Genomic DNA, 20,670 nt, shown 5'->3' with positions numbered 1-20,670 from the left:
TATTCTACTGGTTGGAAGTAAGTCACAGGTCTCTCCCATGCTTAAGGGGGAGGGATGACACAGGTATGAAACCAGGAGGTGGAAATCTTAGGGGAATCATAGAGTCTCTGCCACAATGGCATTCAAAGCCCTCCATGACATGGCTGCTCATCAGATCTCTGAGCTAAGCTCCTAACTCTCCGTCTCTTCTCTACTGCTCCAAACACAGGGACCTCAGGCTGCTCCTCAAACACCAAGCAGGTCCTGCCTCAGGCCTTTACACTTTCTGTTCCCATGACCTAGAATGCTTTCCTCCAGTGATGTGAGCAGCCCCTCTCCACTGCCTCCAGGGGCCTTACCTGATCACAGTGGCTGAAGTAGCGCCTTGTCTCTCTGAACCCCTGTCTGACAGCCCCGTTAGGATAGAAGCTAACGTTGATATGTTGCAAATATCACCGCCACACCTCTGCTGATCCATCTCCTGCAATGCCCTTTCTCTTTCTCCCTGTTCATGTTGTTGGCTCCTATACCCACCAGTCTCAGCACAGTGCCTGCCTGGCATGTGGTGATGCTCAGTAAATACCTGTGGCATGAAGACAGGATGGACCTCGCAGGAGGAACCCTTCCTCTTGAAGACATGAGTTTAGAATGAAGGGTGGGAAGAAAGACAGGGAAAAGCAAACCAAGACACAAGCAAAAACCTCTGGCAAATGACATCCACTTCCTGACTCACCTCCTACTCCGTGCCAGGTGCTGTCATGAGTGAACAAGGCAGGTGCGCTTGCCCATCAGCAGGCAGCCTTTAGTGAGGAGCTGGAGAGGAGACTAGGAACGGCACTGAAGTGACACAGCTAGGCTGTGAGAGGAGACATGCAGGAAGATGTGTGGGGCTCTGTGAACTCCTCTGTCAACCAGGATTTATTAAGCACTGACTGTGCAGAGTCCTGACACAGAGCATAAAACAGTGGTACAGAGCATGCTCTCGGGGACCTCACAAACCAATGGGCATGTGGCATCCAGTGCTGAGGATCTGCCAACAGCCAAGCAAGGGTGGAGTTTGGAGGGTGGAGTGATAAGTGCTGGTTCCCAAGGCATCTGGCTGCTTGATGCTTGATCAGACTTGGTGCTGGCATCTGCTGGTGTGCCCACTCTGTATTCCCTTCCCCGCTTTTTCTGTTGACAGCAACCCCCTGTTTCGGAGCTACTGCTCCTGCCCCACAGCATGAGTCTCGGGTAAGGCTGACTCAGGGTAAGCAGGTGGCCTATCCAGGAAATCCAGGTGTTCCATCCCTGGTCCAAGAAGTGAGCCAAGAGCTGGATGTCCTCTCTCAGGAGCGAGTGAAAGGGAGAAGTTCACCATCCCCCCCAGGGTCACCCCCTGACACTGTACGTCTGGAGCAATCAGCCACCGAATCCCCTTGTCCTGCAGAAGAAGCCTGTCTGTGGTAGGAAATAATGAAGCCAACATTCAAACAGATGCCAAAATTGAAAGATGGAGACAGAGAGCACCAGAGCCATGGAGAAGAGGTCACCCTGTGAGCCCCTGGGTCCAGCACTGCCCAGATGGACCTCCCGCCTGGGGCCCTCCCATGCTGACTTGGGCTTGTACGCTAGCACTGGATAGGCCCCTGACTTAACTCTAATTAAAGACTGAGAAGTCCTGCGGGGAAGAAACCTGTTTAACTTTCTTGAGCTCATCATTTCTTAAACCTACTTGATCAGGAAGTCCTTTTTCCATGCAAACATTTTAATGAACAGGGAGAAAGAGAAAGGGCATTGCGGGAGATGGATCAGCAGAGGTGTGGCGGTGATATTTGCAACATCAAATTCATCTAGAAAATGGGTCTTTGAGGAGGCTGCTTAACACCAGATCCCCAACCCTTCCTGTCTGCTGGAGGCCTTGCCTCCTGCAGCCGATCTGTGTCCACATGGGGCCAGTTTCACAAATGACTTCTCTGAGTCACGTTCTGTTGTTTTATCTATAAAAATTCTGCCTCGGAGACAGACCCGCTTTTTAAACACAGGCTAGTTTTATCTGTTCGGCCTGTTTACTGCTTCATGCCAAGAAGGCTTTCTAAAGTCCTAGATGCCTTGAACTAACCTGCAGGGAAGGGGACCCAGAGTGTGGCCACACTCAGTAGATTTTTTTTCTTCTCCTTCAAACATGGAAATGAAAGAACCAAATGTCTGCAAATTAAATTTTCTGGTTATTAAGAGGCTTTTGAACTCCCGTAAATCATCCTTTCATTTTTCTGGTTCCCACCTCCTACCCCCAGCAAATTCCCACGAGGCATTGGAGAATCAAGAATATTACCCCACAAAAACAAAACCAGGGCCATAGTTCCAAAGATGTGGAGGGCCATGGGAGCCACAGATTATGGCATTGGAGGAGGGGTGGGGAGAAGGTTGGCTTGAGGCGTTGGTAGCTTCTACCCTTCTTTGGAGCCTTAAGGCAAAAAACCTCGGACTTGGTATCTAAACAGCAGCTACAGGAAGAGGTCTGGGTCTGAGGTGACCGCAATCTTTGCAACCTCTTTGATGTCTGGGAACATTATGCTTCCTGGTTTTGCAACTGCAGATAATTTACTGGGAGCAGACTCTTTAGAGGTGGCTGGGGAAGGGTCTGACTGATGAGGACGCTGAGCTTCAGACCAGGAGAAATGGACCAGCACCAGCAACACCCATTGTCTGGACTGCTCAGGGACAGGGGCCCAGGTTGGAAGTTTGGGCTGAGGTCTACTGGCTGTAAGAATTAGGTACCTCATCAAGCCTCCCCAAGAAATGTGGTGGTGTCATAAGACATCTGCATCCGGAGATCTGGGAGCCATCAGGCCTCGGGAAAAGCTGGAGTTAGAAGGTCGAGTAGCCCAGGTGCCCTTGGGATTCACCTCAGGGCCTTTGCACTTGCCGATGCCTTCACTAAGAATACCCTTTCTGTGTTTGTCACATGCCTGGCTTCTCAGATGTCATCTTTTCAGAGATGCCTCCCCACCTGCTGCTCTCAGCCTCCCTTGGCTTCCTTTTCAAACTAGGTAAATATATATGAGTGAATCAGGGAATAAATAAAATCCCAGGCTTGCCAGGTACAGCTTCTCAGGGTGTGCACCGCACAACTCCGAAGACCATCACTCTCAAAAGCTAGGGTGGGCATGGTGATGCAAGGGCTTGTAGAGCACAGTCTGTGACAATGGACTCCGTGGCCCTGAGTTGCCTTATAACCATCTTGCTCTTCATCTGTCATGGCCATGCTGGCTGCACTTTCTACCTCTTGATCTAGCCTTACTCCAATTTTCTCACAATGAGCCTCATTTTCTCAGAATCTTCTACTTCAGATACCCAAGAGAATGACTTGATAAATCTGGCTAGTTGTCTTGCTCTAAGCCATGTCATTGTCACTCTGGCCAGCTTGAAATGGTGGCCTTCAGGTGACCTTCTCTAGTATAATCATTTCTGTCTCAGGAGGGGACTAGGTTGCCTATGGCAGGCACCCATGTTTATCACCTGTCCTGCCCAAGCCCATGAAGTACTTTACGTGACATCCCGGCAAGACAGCACCACCGTTATACCTGTTTTACAGGTGAGGAAATGGGCTTGGAGACTGACATCAGGCTGTCTGTGTTCATATTTGACTCCATTGCTTTCTCATAGTGTAACCCTGGGAAATTGCTTTATGTCTCTGAACCTCAGTTTCCTCATCTGTAAAATGGGCATAAAGATAATAACTTCAAATGAGTTGTGAGGATTAAATGGGGTCATGAAGACAGCCTGCCTGGAGACCTAGAGTATTAGCTATGTTGATATCATGTCTGCAAGTGTGTTTTCCTTCACAGAAAAAGTACTTGACATTGAAGCTTGCACACACTCTAAGCAATAGATAAAAATGGGAAAAGCTGGCTTTTGGGGTTTGTGTCCCTGGGACTTGTAGTCTGGGGGCATGAGTCCTTGAGGAAGAAAAGGAAACTACACTTGAATACTTGAACGGTGGCCATTCTAGTCTGTATCCAACTGTCAAAGCCGTCATGCCACCTGATCTCCCCAGTAAGGTGGAGCTATGTGATGAGCCGTCACTCAGCACCTCGATGACAGGGTGCCAGTGATAATCCCAGCTCCTGATTCTGAGTCAGACAGAAACCATGGTGTCTGTCAGGGAGTTTACTCAGCAAGTATTTGTTGAGTGTCTACTACATACTAGATACTGTTCTGGGCTCTATTTACAGTAGTGTACAAATCAGATCAAGAGCCATGCCTGCATTGCAGTGGGGCAGAGAGACAATGAACAATAAACATGAAACTAGGTGACATTTCAGGTGGTGGTACGTGTTAGAGAGAAAAAGGTAACATGGCCAGGAGGGTAGGAAAGGGAGGGTGGGGAAACACTGAGATTTTGGTAGGGTGGCTAGAGAAGGCTTCAATGGTGAAGTGACATTTGAGCAAAGACTTGGAGGGAGCCATGTGGATATTGGCAGATGAACCTTCCAGGCAGATGGAAGAACAGGTGCAAAGGCTCTGAGGTGGGCATTTAACTGCAAGGCCCACATCACCCTCCAGCGTATTCTGCTTTTTGAGCATCACCCAGGACCAAGGTGATGCTTCTTGCTTTACCCAGAAGAGCCCTTTATGTAGGATTGCCAGGTATGAAATACAGGATGCCCAGTTAAATTCGAATTTCAGATAAACAGTGACTAATTTTTAAATATAAGCGTGTCTCAAGTGGGGGACAATTAGTCATTGTTTATCTGGAATTAGAATTTAACTGGGTGTTCTGTATTTTTATTTGCTAATTCTGGCAACCTTACTCAGTGGCCAGTCATCATGTGAGCTCTGGAAATAAAAGCTGTGGGCTGGCTTTATGGAGAGGTGTGGCTGGAAGGAACAAGGGAGTCAGAATCAGGTTGCCTAGGCTCTGAAGATTGGCATTTCCTCCCTTGGCTATGTTGTCTTGGCCAAGTTCTTTGACCTCCGTGCCTCCGTCTCTTCATCTGTAAAATGGGAGACATATTAGGGCTGCTGGTCCATTCAAGATACCCTGCAATGTGCTCAGCATCAGAGAGTGGTCATCCATGCTAACCTAACTCTTATCAGCCTTCCCATCCTATGTAAGATGAGCTCAAATCTGTTCTACTTCCCTCAATTTTTTTTTTACGGAGTCAGGACTAATCTATTTAATGATGTTTTCCTCAGGGTGAGACAATAAAGATAAAACCCAAAGTAGAACACGGAATAATTTTTTTTAAGGGCATTAACACAGTGCGGGAGGCAAGAGAAGAGTTAGGGTCCGATTTTGCAGGGCGGAGGCTAGTCTTTTCAACCTGTCACTCAGTGATCCTTTAATAGTGAATTAAATGGGTATGTGTGAAGGGCACCAGCCTTGAGGCTTCTTTGGTTCTGGCCGAAGTATCCTCCAAACTCAACAGAGCCCTCTGTAAGGCCGGGGTAAACCAATTTCACAGAATCTGATGGGTAGATGGGTTTTCTTTGGTCTAATGGTTAAAAACCAAAGTGAGTGATTTGCCAACAAATACACATTGAAAGCTGTCACACACAAACTCAGATTCCCAGCTTCTTTTGAAAATGAGAACTATCTGGTGACATTGGCATCAAATTCCTGGAGGGCAGCACCCATGGGAAGGTGGTTTCCGGTCCTCCCTGGTCCCTACGTTTCCTTAAGGTATCTGGGCCTTGTGTCCCTCCCTCCTGTCATTGTGTCAGTGCTCAAGGTCTCCATTAGTGGGATTAATAAGAAGGCTATTCCTTGGGCCTCCTGTCTCGGGTCCTGTGTCTCTGTATTTATGTTACCTGGCTAGTGCCTGTAGACCCTTTAAGTGCATAAAGAAGGAATTAAAGAGGAGCTCAGAGGTACTCTGGGGATTTATCAGTACTGATAAGGCACCCACTGTGTGCCAGGCCTCTGCTGGCCCTGGGAAATACAAACAGGACCAAGACAAACCCTACCTTTTCGTGTGCACCTGGGTTTACGGACTCAGGCACTTGGACCAGACAGTCTGTGTTAGAATTCTGATGTCACCACTCAGTCCCCAGCAGTGTGGCTATGAGCAGTTTCCCTCACGTATGTGAGTTTCAAGTTCCTCATCTATAAACTGTGGATAATAATAATGAATATCTTACAGGACCATCACTTGGAATAGAGGCTGGCAGATAGTTAAGCTGTAAGTTGGAGCCTCAAGCAATTGGTTGTAACTTCAGGAATGTAGAGCCTTGCTCTTCCACAGCCAGTCCTTGGAGCAGCAGCGTCCACACCCCTGGACCTGGGTCAAAGTGCAGAATTGCAAACCCCTCTCAACTGGCTGTGGGGAAAGCTGCATTTTGACAGCTCCCCAGGAATTCACCTGCATAGTCAGGATGGAGAAGTATTGCCTTAGGATCAAACAAATGGGATAAGGTCTTCTCCCAGGTGGTTGAGGGCCACCAGATGGCTGAGAGCCTGGGCTGTGTGGACAGATGTGGCTTGGAATAATGGTTTCATCACAGATGAGCTGTGTGACTTTGAGCATGTCACTCTCAGAACCGCTGGCTCCTTCTCTGTGGCCCAAAAAGCAGGATACTAGCTGGAGGGTGATGTGGGCTAAGGTTGCACGGGGCTTGGCAGGTGCCTAGTGGACGGGAAATGCTTTGGACTTGTCAGCCACCCTCATTCATGTCTGGGAAGGAGGAAAGGTGTCCCTCCAAAGCTGAACCAAGAGTAGTAATGCTCAAAGTCAAACCAGATTTCCTCCAATCAAGGAAGAAAGAACAGTAGTAAACAAACTGCAGCTTCCCCCCAGCCTGGGCCATGCAAATCCCGCCTTGGCCATCAGCTTGCTCTGGAGTGTGTGTGTGTGTGTGTGTGTGTGTGTGTGTGTGTATCTGTGTTTTCCATTTGGAACTGTGGCTACTGCCACGTGTACTTAAGACCGATTGAAGCGGTTTAGTATCCTCCTCCTCTGTTTAAAAAATTGTGCAAAGAAAGCCCCAAAGAGAGCAAGCAAGCAGTCTGTATCTGCAGTACAATGAAAGATTTGCCTGGAGAGCACCATTTCATTACAGGTGTGCTAAAACCATTTCCTCTCCAGGGTAGAGCTCTTTGCAGACAAGGATTTTAAAGTCTGTGTGTGAGGAGGCTCCTGGCTTCCTAGTCCCTGCTGGGGGCTGAGGCCCAGGTCAGCAGGCCTTGGCCAGGTGGGTGGACAGAGGGGCAGCCCTCAGGATGCCTCAGCTGTACGGGTGCCCCTTGGGAGCCCCAGGCCAGCAGAGCTTCCTCTCAGCAGATGGTATAAGAGTTCTGCTGATGAAGATGAGGTCCCTACCTCCTGCTGAATGTGTGTGTCAGCAGAATTCTTTTCTTCTTTTTATTGCCTTTGAGACATATGCTGACTTGGTCAAAATCGCTTAGGCAAGATGTGACTGATGATGTATGAAATGAAAACTCCTTGCCCAGTGCTGGGAGGCCAGCGAGAGAGGGGTGCGGACACTCCACCCGGGCAGGCCAGACACAATAACGCCCCTCATATTTCCAGACCATCTTTCATTCAGGGGAGCGGGCCCCAGGTGTGGAACAGACTGGGGCAGATCTGGTTACAGCCCAGGAGTCCAGTGCTGGGTGCCTGGGCTTGGGGAACCACAACTGGGGGTGATTGGTGGGTGGGAGACTGGCTGCTGGGGGAAATGGGATAGGCCCTGGGGAGCTCCTGGGCCCTGGATGGCATGAGGGGTGGTGGTGGGGAAGTGGCTGGGGGACAATGAGAGGACGGAATGTAAGGATTTTCCTTTCACCTCTAATTCCACTCGCCCGCTCTGCCCACTCACTCACTCGAGCTGTATCTCCCAGAGTCACGATAAATGTGCTTTTCTCTGCTTGGCCAAAAAGCCGATCATATGAAACATTTGTTGTTATTCTTAAACTTAGGAGGCTTTCCTGTTAACATATTTTCCTTTTCATACAGATGCTGGCTAACATTTATCAAGTGCTTTCTCTGTGCCCCAGGCACCTTGCAAAGTCCTTTACGTGAATTGAATTAAGTTCTGAATCCTCACGGCAATCCTAGGAGACAGGCAGTATTAGCCTCCCCTCCCCCAATTATACAGATGGGGGAACTGAGGCACAGAGAGGTTAAATCCTTGGCACACAATTGCAAGTGGCATGGCTGGAGTGTGAAGCAGGTGGGCAGGCTGCTGTCTCCCACCCAATATTTTCTCTAAACAACCGTGAAGCCTTTGCTGTGGCCTCAACTCTCAGAGCAGCATCTGATGTAATCCCAGCCAGATATTTCCTGCCTGCACGTTTGCATTCATTCATTCATTCATTCAGCAAGCATTCAGTGAGGGGCTGATTTCTTGGGGACTCCTTTGGGGGAGAAAGAAGGGAAAATAAAGAGCTCACCCCTCCCCCAGCATGGGTCACAGAAAAGATAAGGCTAAATAGGGGGCTGTGGGAGTTCAGAGGAAACCTTATCTCTTCCAGATCTCAGGTATGGAGAGCATGTTGTCTCTTCATCTTGCGTGAGAAAAGGTGACTTCTCAGAGGAAGGATGGTGGGGCAAGGGGACTAGGAGATGACTTAGCCTGGCGCCTGCACAGTCAGCCCAGTCCACCATGCTCTTAGGTGTTGGCTGTGCTTATTACTATTCATTCAGCAGGTACTTATTGAGCACCTGCTGTCTTCTAGGCTCATGTGGTCTCAGGTGAGATGCACAGAGGGGTAGACTATAATCCTTCCTTCAGGGCCTTCACAGGGTTAAAGGGGGACAGGACAGATGCTGACCAGTCAGCTGTCGTATGCAAATTGGTAGTAACAGTACCTGGCACCCTCACCCCAGCCTTACTTGCTGGTTAAAAATCTCCCCAAAAGATTTGATAGTGGATTAAAAAGCAGAGAAGGCTGCCACAGAAGAGTAGCATTTTAGACTTTGAAAGAAGCAAGCACCTTCATCCCAGTTGGCATTGGAGGTGGCTAGGCAGTGGCGTCAGCTTTGCCCCTAGAAGGCCAGCCCTGGGAGGCACTGGCAGCTCGGTGGCCTGGTTTCTGCTGCTTGCTCTGCAGGGCCTGTGCACTTGCTGGTCACTCTGCTTGGGATGCCTTCCCGGGGAAAGCTTTCTCTTTCTCATCCTCCTGGGACTCAGGTCAGTGGCATCTCTTCCAGGAGATCCTGTTCCCATCTCCTACCATGTCACCTTGTTTATTTCATCCTGTCACTTACCACAGGCTAAAATGGTCTGGGTTGCATACTCTCCAATGAACACCGCACACCAGCCAGCACTCTTCCGCCTGCCTCAGTAGGCCTCTTCGTCCACACTGCCTACCCCTGGTCTTTACCCCTTGACCCTCCTGCATGCCCCACTCCCCCGGGCTCCAGCAGTTAAGCACGCCGCCCCCTTCCCTGAGAGAATCCATGGACAAGCACAACCTCCTGCCCTACCCCAAACTGTATTTAGGTTTTTGCTTTGTCTCCCCTGGTCTGAAAGCCAGCTCTGTGATGGAGGTCAATATGTGAACTCACTGCTGCACTCTCCAACCCAGCACTATGCCTGGCACCGGGATGGTCTGCATGACTTTCAGGGTCCAGAACAAAATGAAAGGGGGGGGGGTAGCTTTGTTTATAGGTTAGAAAGAACTAGAGGCCCGGTGCATGATATTCATGCATGGGGGAGGGGGTCCCTCAGCCCGGCCTGCACCCTCTCCAATCCAGGACCCCATAGGGGATAACCAGCAGTCGGACATCCCTCTCGCAGTCCAGGACCGCTGGTTCCTAACTGCTCACCTGTCTGCCTGCCTGATGCCCCTAACTGCCCCCCTGCCTGCCTGATTGCCCCTAACTGCCTCTGCCTGCCTGCCTGATAGCCCCTAACCACCTCTGCCTGCTGGCCTGATTGCCCCTAACTTCCCTCCCCTGTTGGCTTGGTCGCCCCTAACGGCCTCTGCCTCGGCCCCTGCCACCATGGCTTTGTCCAGAAGGACATCCTGATGGATGTCTGGAAGACATCCGGTCTAATTAGCATATTACCCTTTTATTAGTATAGATTGTAACATGGTAACAGCAGAGCATTAAGCCCAGTGTGGAGCCCTTCTGATTGTGGGGGCCTGGGCAACTGCACGGGTTGCAAACTCATGAAGCCCACCCTGCCTGACACCCAGGAAGTGCTCAACAAACTGTGCTAAGGGAAAGAGTGATGGATGAAGGGCAGGTGGAGGGTGCCTTTCAGAGTGCTTTGACTGACAGGTGGGCAGAAGCTCAGTCCTGGGCATTGGATTTAGGGTTCCTTCTATATCATAGCCAGGGTGGGCCTGTGCAGTAGGGCCTGCCTGTGTGATATGAATGGCTAGGACTTGCAGCCTTGCATTCTCTTCTCTTTGCCTGGCTCTGGCCTCTCCTATGTCCACCCATGTGGGCCTGCAGGCTGCCATCTTTTCCAAAAGTCCCTAAGGGATTCCTGGCAGAAGCACCTCTGCTCCAGAAAAGTGACAAGACCAGGTTCCTTTGTACCAGCTCTTGGAGCTTTCTCCTGCCCAAGGTGAGGTTTTCCCAAAGGAAACCCCATCCCCAAATTCAGACCTTCATCTTTCATCCCAAATGCCCTGAGCTGACATTCTGTTTAGCTTCTCACATGGACACCACTGGTTTGCAGTTTGCCTCTGGGGCAGCCCCTGGAGGGGAGGAGGCAAGCTGAACTTTGCCCCACATTTCTCACTACTTAGCTGGGCAAAGAGTTATTTTCATCCCATATTTATTGATCAAGAAACCATGGTTCTGAAGAGCATCAATTCACTGAAGGTCCCATAGCAGGTTCTGAGTTGTCTGGGGAGCCTGTTCCTGGTGGGAACCTGCCTCTCAGTGGGTGGCTCACTATAGTGTTTGTGGGATGAACAAATGAGGGGAGGGAAGAAGGGAGACCAGTGAAGTCCCAGGCACAGACCCTGGGAGGTGAACTTGTTGCAAACTGGATGCCAGGCAGGGGCTGATGGGGAAGGTTGGACAGTGGTGGGCCTAGGTCCCTGATCTCAGGCTGAGGTATGGCTGGAAACAAACAGAGGCCAAACAGGGAGGAGGTGGGAATTCTCTAGCTCACACAATTTCATTAATTCATTTAATAAATGAATGTGCAGCCACAGTGGCTGCCAGGCCCTAAGTTCAAGGTACTGTGGGTACAGGACAACCAAGAAAAGCACCAGCCTGGGCCCCCAGAGTGATTCATTTCCAGTGGGGGAGGCAAGACAATAAAGAAAGCATGAATAACTCAAACAGTAATTCCAGATGGTGGGAGGAGTTAAAGAAAATAAAACAAGTGTGTGGGAATGAGCAGGGAAGTGACCTTAGCTATCTGTGCTGGTCTCTGGGAGGAAGTGGCACCTGAGTGGCACCTGGAGGAGGGCCAGCTAAGTACTGATGAAGGTAGTGGGGGAGGAATCAGGGTAGGAGGGAATTCTAGGCAGAGAGAATGGCAAGAGCAAAGACAAACGTGACCAGTTGGAGAGACACCTGAGGGGTCAGAGTGGAGTGGAGTACATGGGCACAGAGCATCTAAGGGGCTGGCGGATCCCTCCTTTGGGGAGCCTTCATAGACCAGCGCACCATCCACACTCCCCCAGCTTCTTCCACCACGGTCTGAATCCCACGGGTCCCGCTCAGACTGCCAGTGCTGAGAGGGGAGGGCCAGCCTGGATTCTTTCCTCCGCACTCCTGTGGCGCCGGGCCCGGCGCTGGGCACCCCGGGGGCACTCAGTAAATATTTGTAGAGCGCTCCAGAAGGAATGAATGAACCCATTGGGCGCAGCTAGTGGGGAGGGCGGGGCTGAGGGCAGGTGGGAGGCCGCGGGCGCGGGAGGGGCCCCTGGAAGCCCGTCCTCCTCCTCCTCCTCCTCCTTCTCTCAGGCCCCAGCGCGTACCACTCTGGGGCTCCCGAGGCGGCTTCTCGAGCGATCAAGGGCACGCAGGCCCTGGAGAGCGACCTGGAGCCCCTGCTCTCGGCGCTGGAGTTGGAAAGAGGGTGGTTCGCCACCGCCCGAGGGCTAGAGCGCGAGAGGAGCGGGAAAAGGAGCGCTCGTCCGCCGCCGCCTCGCCGCCTCCCCGGCGCTCGCTCACCCGGCTCCTAGGGTTGCTGGCTGCTCCTCCCACCCGTGCCCGCCTCCTTGCTTGCTCCTCGCTCGAGCCGGTTTCCAAGCCGTTCGGTGCGCCCGGGCGAGTGCGGGACGAGGGGCCCCAGGGCCAGCACCGAGCCGGGGGAGGGGATCCGGGCAGAGAACAGGGGGGTGGGGAGGGGCCATGTCCGGCGCGGGCGCCGCGGGACCCGTCTGCTGCAAGTGACCGAGCGGCGTGGACCGCCGCCTGCTCCCCTCCGCCACCTGGGGCGGCGCGGGCCCGGGTGCCGGGTGCCGGGAGCCCCGGTCGCGCGTAGAGCCGGCGCGATGCACGTGCGCTCGCTGCGCGCCGCGGCGCCTCACAGCTTCGTGGCGCTCTGGGCGCCCCTGTTCTTGCTGCGCTCCGCCCTGGCCGACTTCAGCCTGGACAACGAGGTGCACTCCAGCTTCATCCACCGGAGCCTCCGCAGCCAGGAGCGGCGGGAGATGCAGCGCGAGATCCTCTCCATTTTGGGCTTGCCCCATCGCCCGCGCCCCCACCTCCAGGGCAAGCACAACTCGGCGCCCATGTTCATGCTGGACCTATACAATGCCATGGCGGTGGAGGAGGGCGGCGGGCCCGACGGCCAGGGCTTCTCCTATCCCTACAAGGCAGTCTTCAGCACACAGGGTCCCCCTCTAGCCAGCCTGCAAGATAGCCACTTCCTCACCGACGCCGACATGGTCATGAGCTTCGTCAACCTAGGTGAGTGAAAGCAGGCCGGTCAGAAGGCGTTTTGGAACTGGGAGGAGAGGGGGTCACTTCTTACATCCACCCCACCCATCTTTCCACTCTCGCCTTTTGCAAATCGTAGTTCCTGGCTAAGATTCTCCTACCCCAGGGTCCTTGTGGACCCCACGCTGTGCGCGCCAGGTATGGCGAGCCAGGCTCTTTTGGCCTGTGGGAGTTTTGGGGGAGAGAAGGACTGGTCCAAAGGCCCCTTCGGGTTAAGTTGGCGGCGGTACCTCTGGGGCTGGAGGCGCCAGGCGGGCCGCGGCGCAGTTCAAAGCGCGGGGCTCGGTCATGTGAGCTGTGCCGGGCCGGCGCGTCCCGCGCTACCTGGATTTAAAGGGCCCTGCTCGGCGAAGCTGCCTTCCCGCCCTCTATGGGCCCCTCTTAGTCCTGCCTGGCCCTGGCGTCGCGGGCGTCGCGCCCCCTTCCTCGTCTTGGCAAGTCCTACCCTACCTGTCGGCTCGCGGTGCGCCCGCCCTAGCACGCTGCGCGCCCTGAGCGCCTCGGGGCCCTTCTCCTGGCCGCCAGGCGCTCCCTCGCTTTCAGTTCTCTGGCTGGAGCTGGGGAAGAAACATTGCCATTGCGAGCTTTCTATTTTAAATATTTAATGATAGGTCCCGGGAGGGCAGAATCCATTTTCAGCGTTTATCACATGTGGCGTGCAAACCACGGCTTTTGGCGATTGGATGGCGCGGGATCTCTGAGCAGACGCTGCCCGGGGCGGCTGGGGGACCCGGCTCCGGACTGGAGCCGCGACGGCCCGGGAGACCCGAGGCTGGAGCTGAGGCTGCGGCGGGGCGCCGCCTCCATCTGTGCACGCTCACTCCCCAGACTTGCTCAAACTAACCCCCGGCAGCGCTCTGTAGGGCTGATGATCAAATATTTGGTTTCCGAGATAACACGCCCCGAGAGCGCTGTTTCCTGAGCCGCTTTCATTCTACATGTGTAACTTGCTGCAAAAATTCAAACCGAGTCAAGACAGCAAACTCACGCCCAGGGGCGCTGTGTCAACATGGAAATAATGATACTCAAGCCCCCAGCCGGGCACTGGGGGCGTGGATGGAGGGCTCGGGAAGCCCGGTTCAACCTTGATGCTTCCCCCTTTAGATAAGGTCCCCGGGGTTCCCGGAATACCATTGTCTGTCCTTAATAGCCAAAAGTCAAATAGTGAAACCAGTCTCAGCGAGTAAGGGGTGGGAGGTTTAGATGCCAAAATAATTTCAAGAAAATTTAAATTATATTAAGCAGCCTGTTAGAAGGAGGCAGCTCCATATGTCCTAATTTAAGACAATCTCCAAGATGTATGAGGTGGAAAAAAGCAAGGTGCAGATCAGTGGGGTTACATAATGTGCTTGTATATCATCCCTTCCCACTGGAAGAAGACGCCAGGAACTGGAAATAGATTTTACTGGGGTGGGGGGGGGGGCAGGACTGGGGCTGGGGCTGGGGCTTAGGGAGTATAAACTGAGGTTTGATCTTTCATTGTCTGCACTTGTGTCTGTGTGATTTTTTTAAATGTGTATTTATGACCTATACCAGAAACTAAAGAAGAAATTCCAAATACAAGTAAATAAGTAAAATAAAGCAGAGCCGTGTAGCTGTTCTGAAGTTGGGGTAATTAGGCCCCTTGCTCTGGCTGGGGGATTTATGGCATCCCCTTCTGTGTTCTCTTGGGTACCCGTGACTCCCAGTGAATGCAGCAGGTCCCAGCTGCTGCCTTCAGAGCCTGGCTGGGGTCATTAAAAAGGTATTTGTAAGCCCTGGCTTTGCAAATCCCATGCAAAAAGTACCCAGTAGCAGGGCCAGACCTGGGCACTCCTCCCCCCCCCCCCCCCATTGGAGAAGGACTAGGTTGCCAACTGGGTGCCCCTGGGGATCTTGGGGCAGGGCTGTTTGCTCCCCTTGATGGTGGGAGCAAGCTGGAGCTTGTTTGGGAAGGCCAGGACTGGGTGGTTTTCCTCCTCTGGTTGTACACACACCTTTCAACCCCCTGAGTCCCATTTCTTTCATCTTGAAAGGACAAAGACCGGCTTGTCTGAGCCTCTTAATCAGCGGGGCTGGCTTTGGGTTTTGTAGGACAGTCCTGACTTTCTCAGGTTTTGCTTCCTGGAACATCACTCCAAATTAGATGGCAGAGTAGCTTTTTAACAGGGTGCACTGACCTTGTTTTCTTTCTCTCTGTGTCCCTAAAACTTGAGGAAATTAGTTGGGTGAAGACCCGGACTGCAGTTTGGCAAGACTCTTCTGTCGATGATTCTAAGGTTGACCTATTTCTGCTCTGCACAGGAATAAACTGCTTGTCCCTTCCATTCTGTTGTGGTCCTGGAATTCCTCCCCAGGAGCTGCTTGGGGGTGGGAGTGGGGTTGGGGGCCGGGGGGGGGGGGGGCGCACATGATTTCCCTTGGATTGCAAATCATATTGATCGGTAACCTACAATGTTTTCTAAAGATGTGTTTAGTCTCACACTTCACCTAAGAGTGAGAAAATGTCACTAATCCATATCACACCATTGCTGGTTACCATGCAGGGAACCTGGGGGGCTTGGGAGGCCATTGGTGGAGATGGTGAGGGGAGGCTGACTCTCTTCACTGCCCTCCTCCCTGCACTGATCCCTCGCTGTCCTGCAGGACTGGAGACCTCTACCTGGATTCTGAAGGCTTTTGCAGACCTGGTGCATTTGTTCTTCCTTCTCTCTGTAGCCAAACTGGTTTCTGTTCCTATAAGTCCTCGGAATTCAAGCTCTTTGCCAGGCTGATTGGGATCTAAACTAAAGAGGGAACCAGAGGAGAATTTATGACAAAACCAGGTGCTAAGAATGAGGACTTCAGACCGCACCTCATGACAAAGACCAGCCTGAACAATAAAGCCCAGTGCGATGCTGGTTGAGCCGTCGGACTGAGACTCCCATCTTCCCAACCTGGGCCCCTTAAGTTCAAAGGCGAGATTTGTAAACTGGTTTGGATTAACAAGCCCCCAGCCCCTCTGTGTAGACTTAATTTTTGGAATTCAAAACAGGCTACCCTCTCTTAAATAGTCCCCAGGCAATGTGAACTCTGTAGACGAATCCCCAGATACCTTGGCCCCTCCCCCCAGCCCCATTCTTTCTTTGTAGAAATTCAGCAGCTTCTTCTGGAAACTTCTAAAGAAGCCGGCTGGCATGAGGGGTGTGCAATGCATGTTTATCTCTGGTTCCAGCCTATGAAGCAACCAACTTCGTTTAATCTTTGAAGCTAAGTTAAAAAAAAAAAAAAAAGGGAGAGAAAGTTGGAAACCTATCATTATTGGACCCCATGTATAAAAGTGGCTTTTGTGAATGCAGCCGAAGAGCAGCAAGAGGCCTTGCTGTTTGACTTTTCCTTTGTACCATCTGGCTATCCTTTTTGTTGACAAGTGTTTGGCATTAAAATCTCTCCTTTTGCCCCTTAAGAACAGGCCCTACCACTGTAGAGTATTAGAAAAAGATTCTGTTACAGTTTAAAAATTTCCTTCAGGGAGTGCTCTGGGAAGGGAGCAGGCTGCAGGCTGTGCAGCTGTAACCTGGCTTGTGTTAAGATTTGGAAGGGGCTGTTCCACATTCCAGCACTCGGAGCGCCGGCCCTCGCTGGGAAGCAGCCAGAGGTTAATATAGATGTCACCCAGGCTTTCCCTTCCTTCCTTCTTTCTTTCTGCAGAGAGTCTTCACTCGAGGAGTGCACCAACAGCTGTGTTTTTAGTAACCCTTTCAAAATCACTTCTTTTAAACCTCATTTTCCTGGTTCTATAAATCAAAGATCTTTTCCCCCCTCCCTTCTCCCTAGGATATATGTGACCCAGATTTGAACTTTTTTGATCTTTGTATTTCTCTTCTGGAACCGAAGCAGGTTAAGGCAGAGCCCTGGATGCCAGCTTGGGTGGCTATTTTTAGTTTTTATCCCAGGCTTGTCATTCGGTTGGGGAGTGGCCCCTGGAAGGGGTAAAGGAGGTGGCCCCAGATACAAATGGATTTCAGGACAGCCCAGGGACCATGATCTGAATGCATGGAGAGAAGAAACTGCTGCTGGGATGCAGCTCCAGCTCGGGGCCTTCTGTCGGGGAGCAGGCGCTCAGCCTCCGCTGAGATAAACACAGCTGGCGCTTGGGCCCTGACCACCGGAATGCCTGCGATGTGAGCGCGCATCACATGGCCGTGAACTCAGAGACAAGTGATGACTTCATCCCAGGGAGAGTCCATCTGAGTTGATTGATCACCCCTATTACTTTAATTTTTCCCCCTATTGGGTAAGGTCATATTTGGCCCATGGCAAGAATCAGCGTGTCCTAACACTCCCCCAGCCCCCACCCTTCCCCAGCCTGCCCATCCGTTTAACCAACTGAATATTTTGAATGGAGAGTCCTTTGCACCAAATGTCTGGCCACGTTCATTTTTTCATAATCACTCTTCAGACCTGGCTGGGGGCTGTGTTTTTGGCAAGTCACTGCCACACTTCGTCTTAATGCGTTCTGGCAGTGTCACTGGGGTTAGGGCACAGGCAGGGATGTGTGGGACCTGTCATGTATTGTCAGAAGGAATGTGAGGATTAGCCTTTAAAGTGTGGTGGTGGGAGAGCCCTGCAGCTGTGTACACTTATTATAAAAGATTTAAGTCCCACTGGTAAAATCAATATATTGAATTGCATGACTCTCTGCTTTTAATTAGTTTAAACCAAACGTGCCGGTGTCATTTGCCTCCTCTCGCCTTCATGGGGTGAGGAAATACCAATATTTACATAGAAACTGTTAATGTGTGGTGAAAATGATAACACATTTAGCTTTACACACCCAAATTGCCTCGACTTGATGGATCCCAGATCAACACGGAGTTGTGAGGTGATGTCACCAGGGCCAGGCCAGGGAGCAGGGCGGTGGGTGACATCAGTAACGGCGCTTCAAGCCTGGATATCGGATTCAGGTGGGTATGGCTGCGGGTGAAGCGCCTGAGGATGCTAGTCTTTCAAGAAACTAGCCGACTCTTTCATTGTCAGCCAGACATGTTGAGATTCACTTAGGCTGTATCTAAAATCTTTTCCCTTAAGCGTTCTTGCAAAATTGGGAAGCAGGCCCTCGCCTCTCCGGTTGTTTTGCGTCTGTCCTCCCAGCACGCTGGGTCCTTTGCACTGGCAGCTCAAGGCACAGCACTTCGTTTATATGGAGCTTCAGATGCTCTGCTTCCCAGCTGCAGGAACAGGTTATCGGAAGGGTTCCCGCACTGCACGCCATCCCACACCTGACTGCGGGGATTACATGAACCGCCCAGTACGAGCCGTGTGTTCAGCTGCAAAATTCCGGGTTTTGCAGCAAATGGCATTTGACAAATAATATCTGACAAATGCGTGATTTGGTATTTCTTAATATGGAACAGATATTCCATAGCTAGCCTTCACCAGTGAAAAGCTGCGTGGACCCCATGGAAAAGGGCAGTGTGGATGAATACCAGGGCTGCCGCTGCGTGCTATCCCCTCCCCGGCACGGAGTGTTTATGATTGGGGGGACATGAGGAGTGCAGGGCGTTTGACACTTACTTATGTGAAACCCCGAGTAGCATGTGCAATGCCGTCCTTTCAACATTTGCGTTGGAAGGCATTGTGGGGAGCCGCGCAAAGCCTTTGCTGATCCGCGTGGAGTGGATTGAATTAATGACAACTCAGAGAGCACCAGTTTTAGGGTAATTGCTTTATTGTTTTGGAGCCAGGGTGCTTATAATCCGGTTCCTGTACAAACATGTTTAACGTGTGTTAATGCATTTCCAAACCAGAGCCTCTCAGCACAACCCTGCTTTTCATTAATTGATGTCGGTAGCATGGTACAGTATTTCAAAGGGCTGGCCAAGTATAAACTGTGTTTCCAATTTCCTTCCTTTCCTGTGTTTGGAATGCCAATGTTAATTTGTTCCCATGCCGGAGCGGGGCTGCCAACTGCGGCTTTCTATAAAGGGCTTCACAGTGAAGGCTTCCAGCCCTTGCTGATGCTTGGGGCTGCCTGGCCAAGTTTCTTGACACTTTGCAGCTAATTCTGTATGATATATGGAGTGGGGGTTGGGGGGCTTTACTGCCGTGTAACGGAAGTTCTCAGTGACAGCAGAGGGTGTGACTTGGCAAGGGAGAGTGGCATGCCATCCACAGTGATTCTCTTTAGACACAGCTTAAACCCACGTGTCTGTTTCCACTAGGGTTGCATGTTGCCTGTGTGACCTTGAGCAAGTGACTTAACATCTCTGAGTTTGTTTCCTTGTTTTTTGTTGTTGTGTTTTTGTTAATCCTCACCCGAGGATATTTTTCCATTGACTTTTAGAGGGAGTGGAAGGGAGAGGGAGAGACACACAGAGATAAACGTCAATGTGAGAGAGACACATCGATTGGTTGCCACCTGCATGCGCCCTGACCAGGGCTGGGGATTGAGCCTGCAACCGAGGTATGTGTGCCCTTGACCAGAATGGAACCCAGGACCCTTCAATCCACAGGTCAACGCTCTATCCATTGATCCAACCGGCTAGGGCCAAATTTCACTTTTTAAGTACTTAATCTTATAATAAACACTGAGATCAAGCCACCCATGTTATCTTAAAGATGTCAAGAGAATGGCCCCAAATGAGCACACGTTTCTCTCCTCTTTCAGAGACCAGTGAGATTTGAATGAACACATCAAACTTATATGAGGATAAGGAGAAGGTAATGCTAACTCTTTCTCTCGATTTTAGCATCTATGGCTATTTAAAATTTTTACTACTTGGGAAACTGAAACTTGAGTGAGTGCTGACTATAAAGGAACTCTTTGTACTGTCTTGAAACTTTTCTCTAAATCAAAAATTATTCCAAAATAAAAAGCTTTAATTTCAAAAAACCACATTACTGAAGTATTTCTTCCCACCCCTTTCTGGAAAATGGTCAAAGTACAAATTGTCTTTTCCTTCAAGGGAGTGACAAGCCCAAAGCATTCATTAACAGAACAGCACAACTTCCCCACTTTTTATGGGAGCAGGTGCAAGGCTGCCCCTCCCCCAGCTGCGGTCAGGCTTCGACAGAGCCCGTATGGGTTCAGTGCCTTTAGAAGCCTCTGGAGACCAGAGGATGCAGAGCCCTCCTCCAGGGCCCGAGACGAGGGGTGGCCTTCCTCACTCCAGGCTCCCCATAAATTCCCTCCAGCTCCTTCTATACTGTTTGAAAAATATGACTTAGCGAGTATTAGGTTTCCCTGCATCTTTGAGGTCACGTGTTATTCTTTCACATCTTTATCTCCCCAGAGTAGCTTTCAAGTTTCCATCTTTTGTTGTCAGGCTTAATTAAATTTGGCTGTGAATAAAAAATTGCACTGTTTCCAAAATCGAGGACTTGCATGTTTTTAAGCATTGGAGTTAGGCCTGTACTGTCTTGTAACACCAGCCTCTGTCTTGCTTTCATGTAGTTTAAAAAAAAAAAAAAAAATCTAAGCACATAGCATGACAGGCAGCCTCCGATGGTCCTTTAATGGTCCCCCTGCTCATCTGCCCAGCAATTTAACACACACACAAAGGCAGGCGAGTTACTCTGTGGTTTCCATGACTTGTGTTTTGGCCTCTGATAAAGGACTTTTTTCTTGACTGTTTTTACAGACACTGTTAATCGCCTGCCCTAGCACTGCCTCGCAGGATTCTCATGGAGAGGAGAGGCCCAAACAGTGGCTGCGTGTGTATGTGAATGAAGTGAAAATGTTCTAAGAAACATTTGCTAAATATTTTTAACTTTGCATCTCCACTAATACATTTTTTAAAATATAATTTACTTTTAAAAAATTTTTATTGATTGTAGAGAGTGAGAGGAAGGGAGGGGGGAGAGAGAGAGAGAGAGAGAGGGAAAC

General features: G+C 50.9%; 1 protein-coding gene across 1 annotated transcript in view; it reads left to right on the top strand.

Annotated features, from left to right (window-relative positions):
- The first annotated feature begins 11,901 nt into the window (after window positions 1-11,901).
- The window catches only part of BMP7 (bone morphogenetic protein 7), an 81,977-nt gene continuing 73,208 nt past the window's right edge, over window positions 11,902-20,670 (top strand). Inside the window, exon 1 of the mRNA XM_080684562.1 lies at window positions 11,902-12,794. Within this exon, the coding sequence (XP_080540688.1) occupies window positions 12,377-12,794 (418 nt within the window). The 5' untranslated portion in view covers window positions 11,902-12,376. The remainder of the gene's footprint in view (window positions 12,795-20,670) is intronic.

The sequence above is a fragment of the Plecotus auritus genome (genome assembly GCF_963455305.1).
Source record: "Plecotus auritus genome assembly, chromosome: 8".
Taxonomy (NCBI): domain Eukaryota; kingdom Metazoa; phylum Chordata; class Mammalia; order Chiroptera; family Vespertilionidae; genus Plecotus; species Plecotus auritus.
The sequence above is the reverse complement of the archived record's forward strand: the minus strand, read 5'-3'. Positions and strand labels throughout refer to the sequence as shown.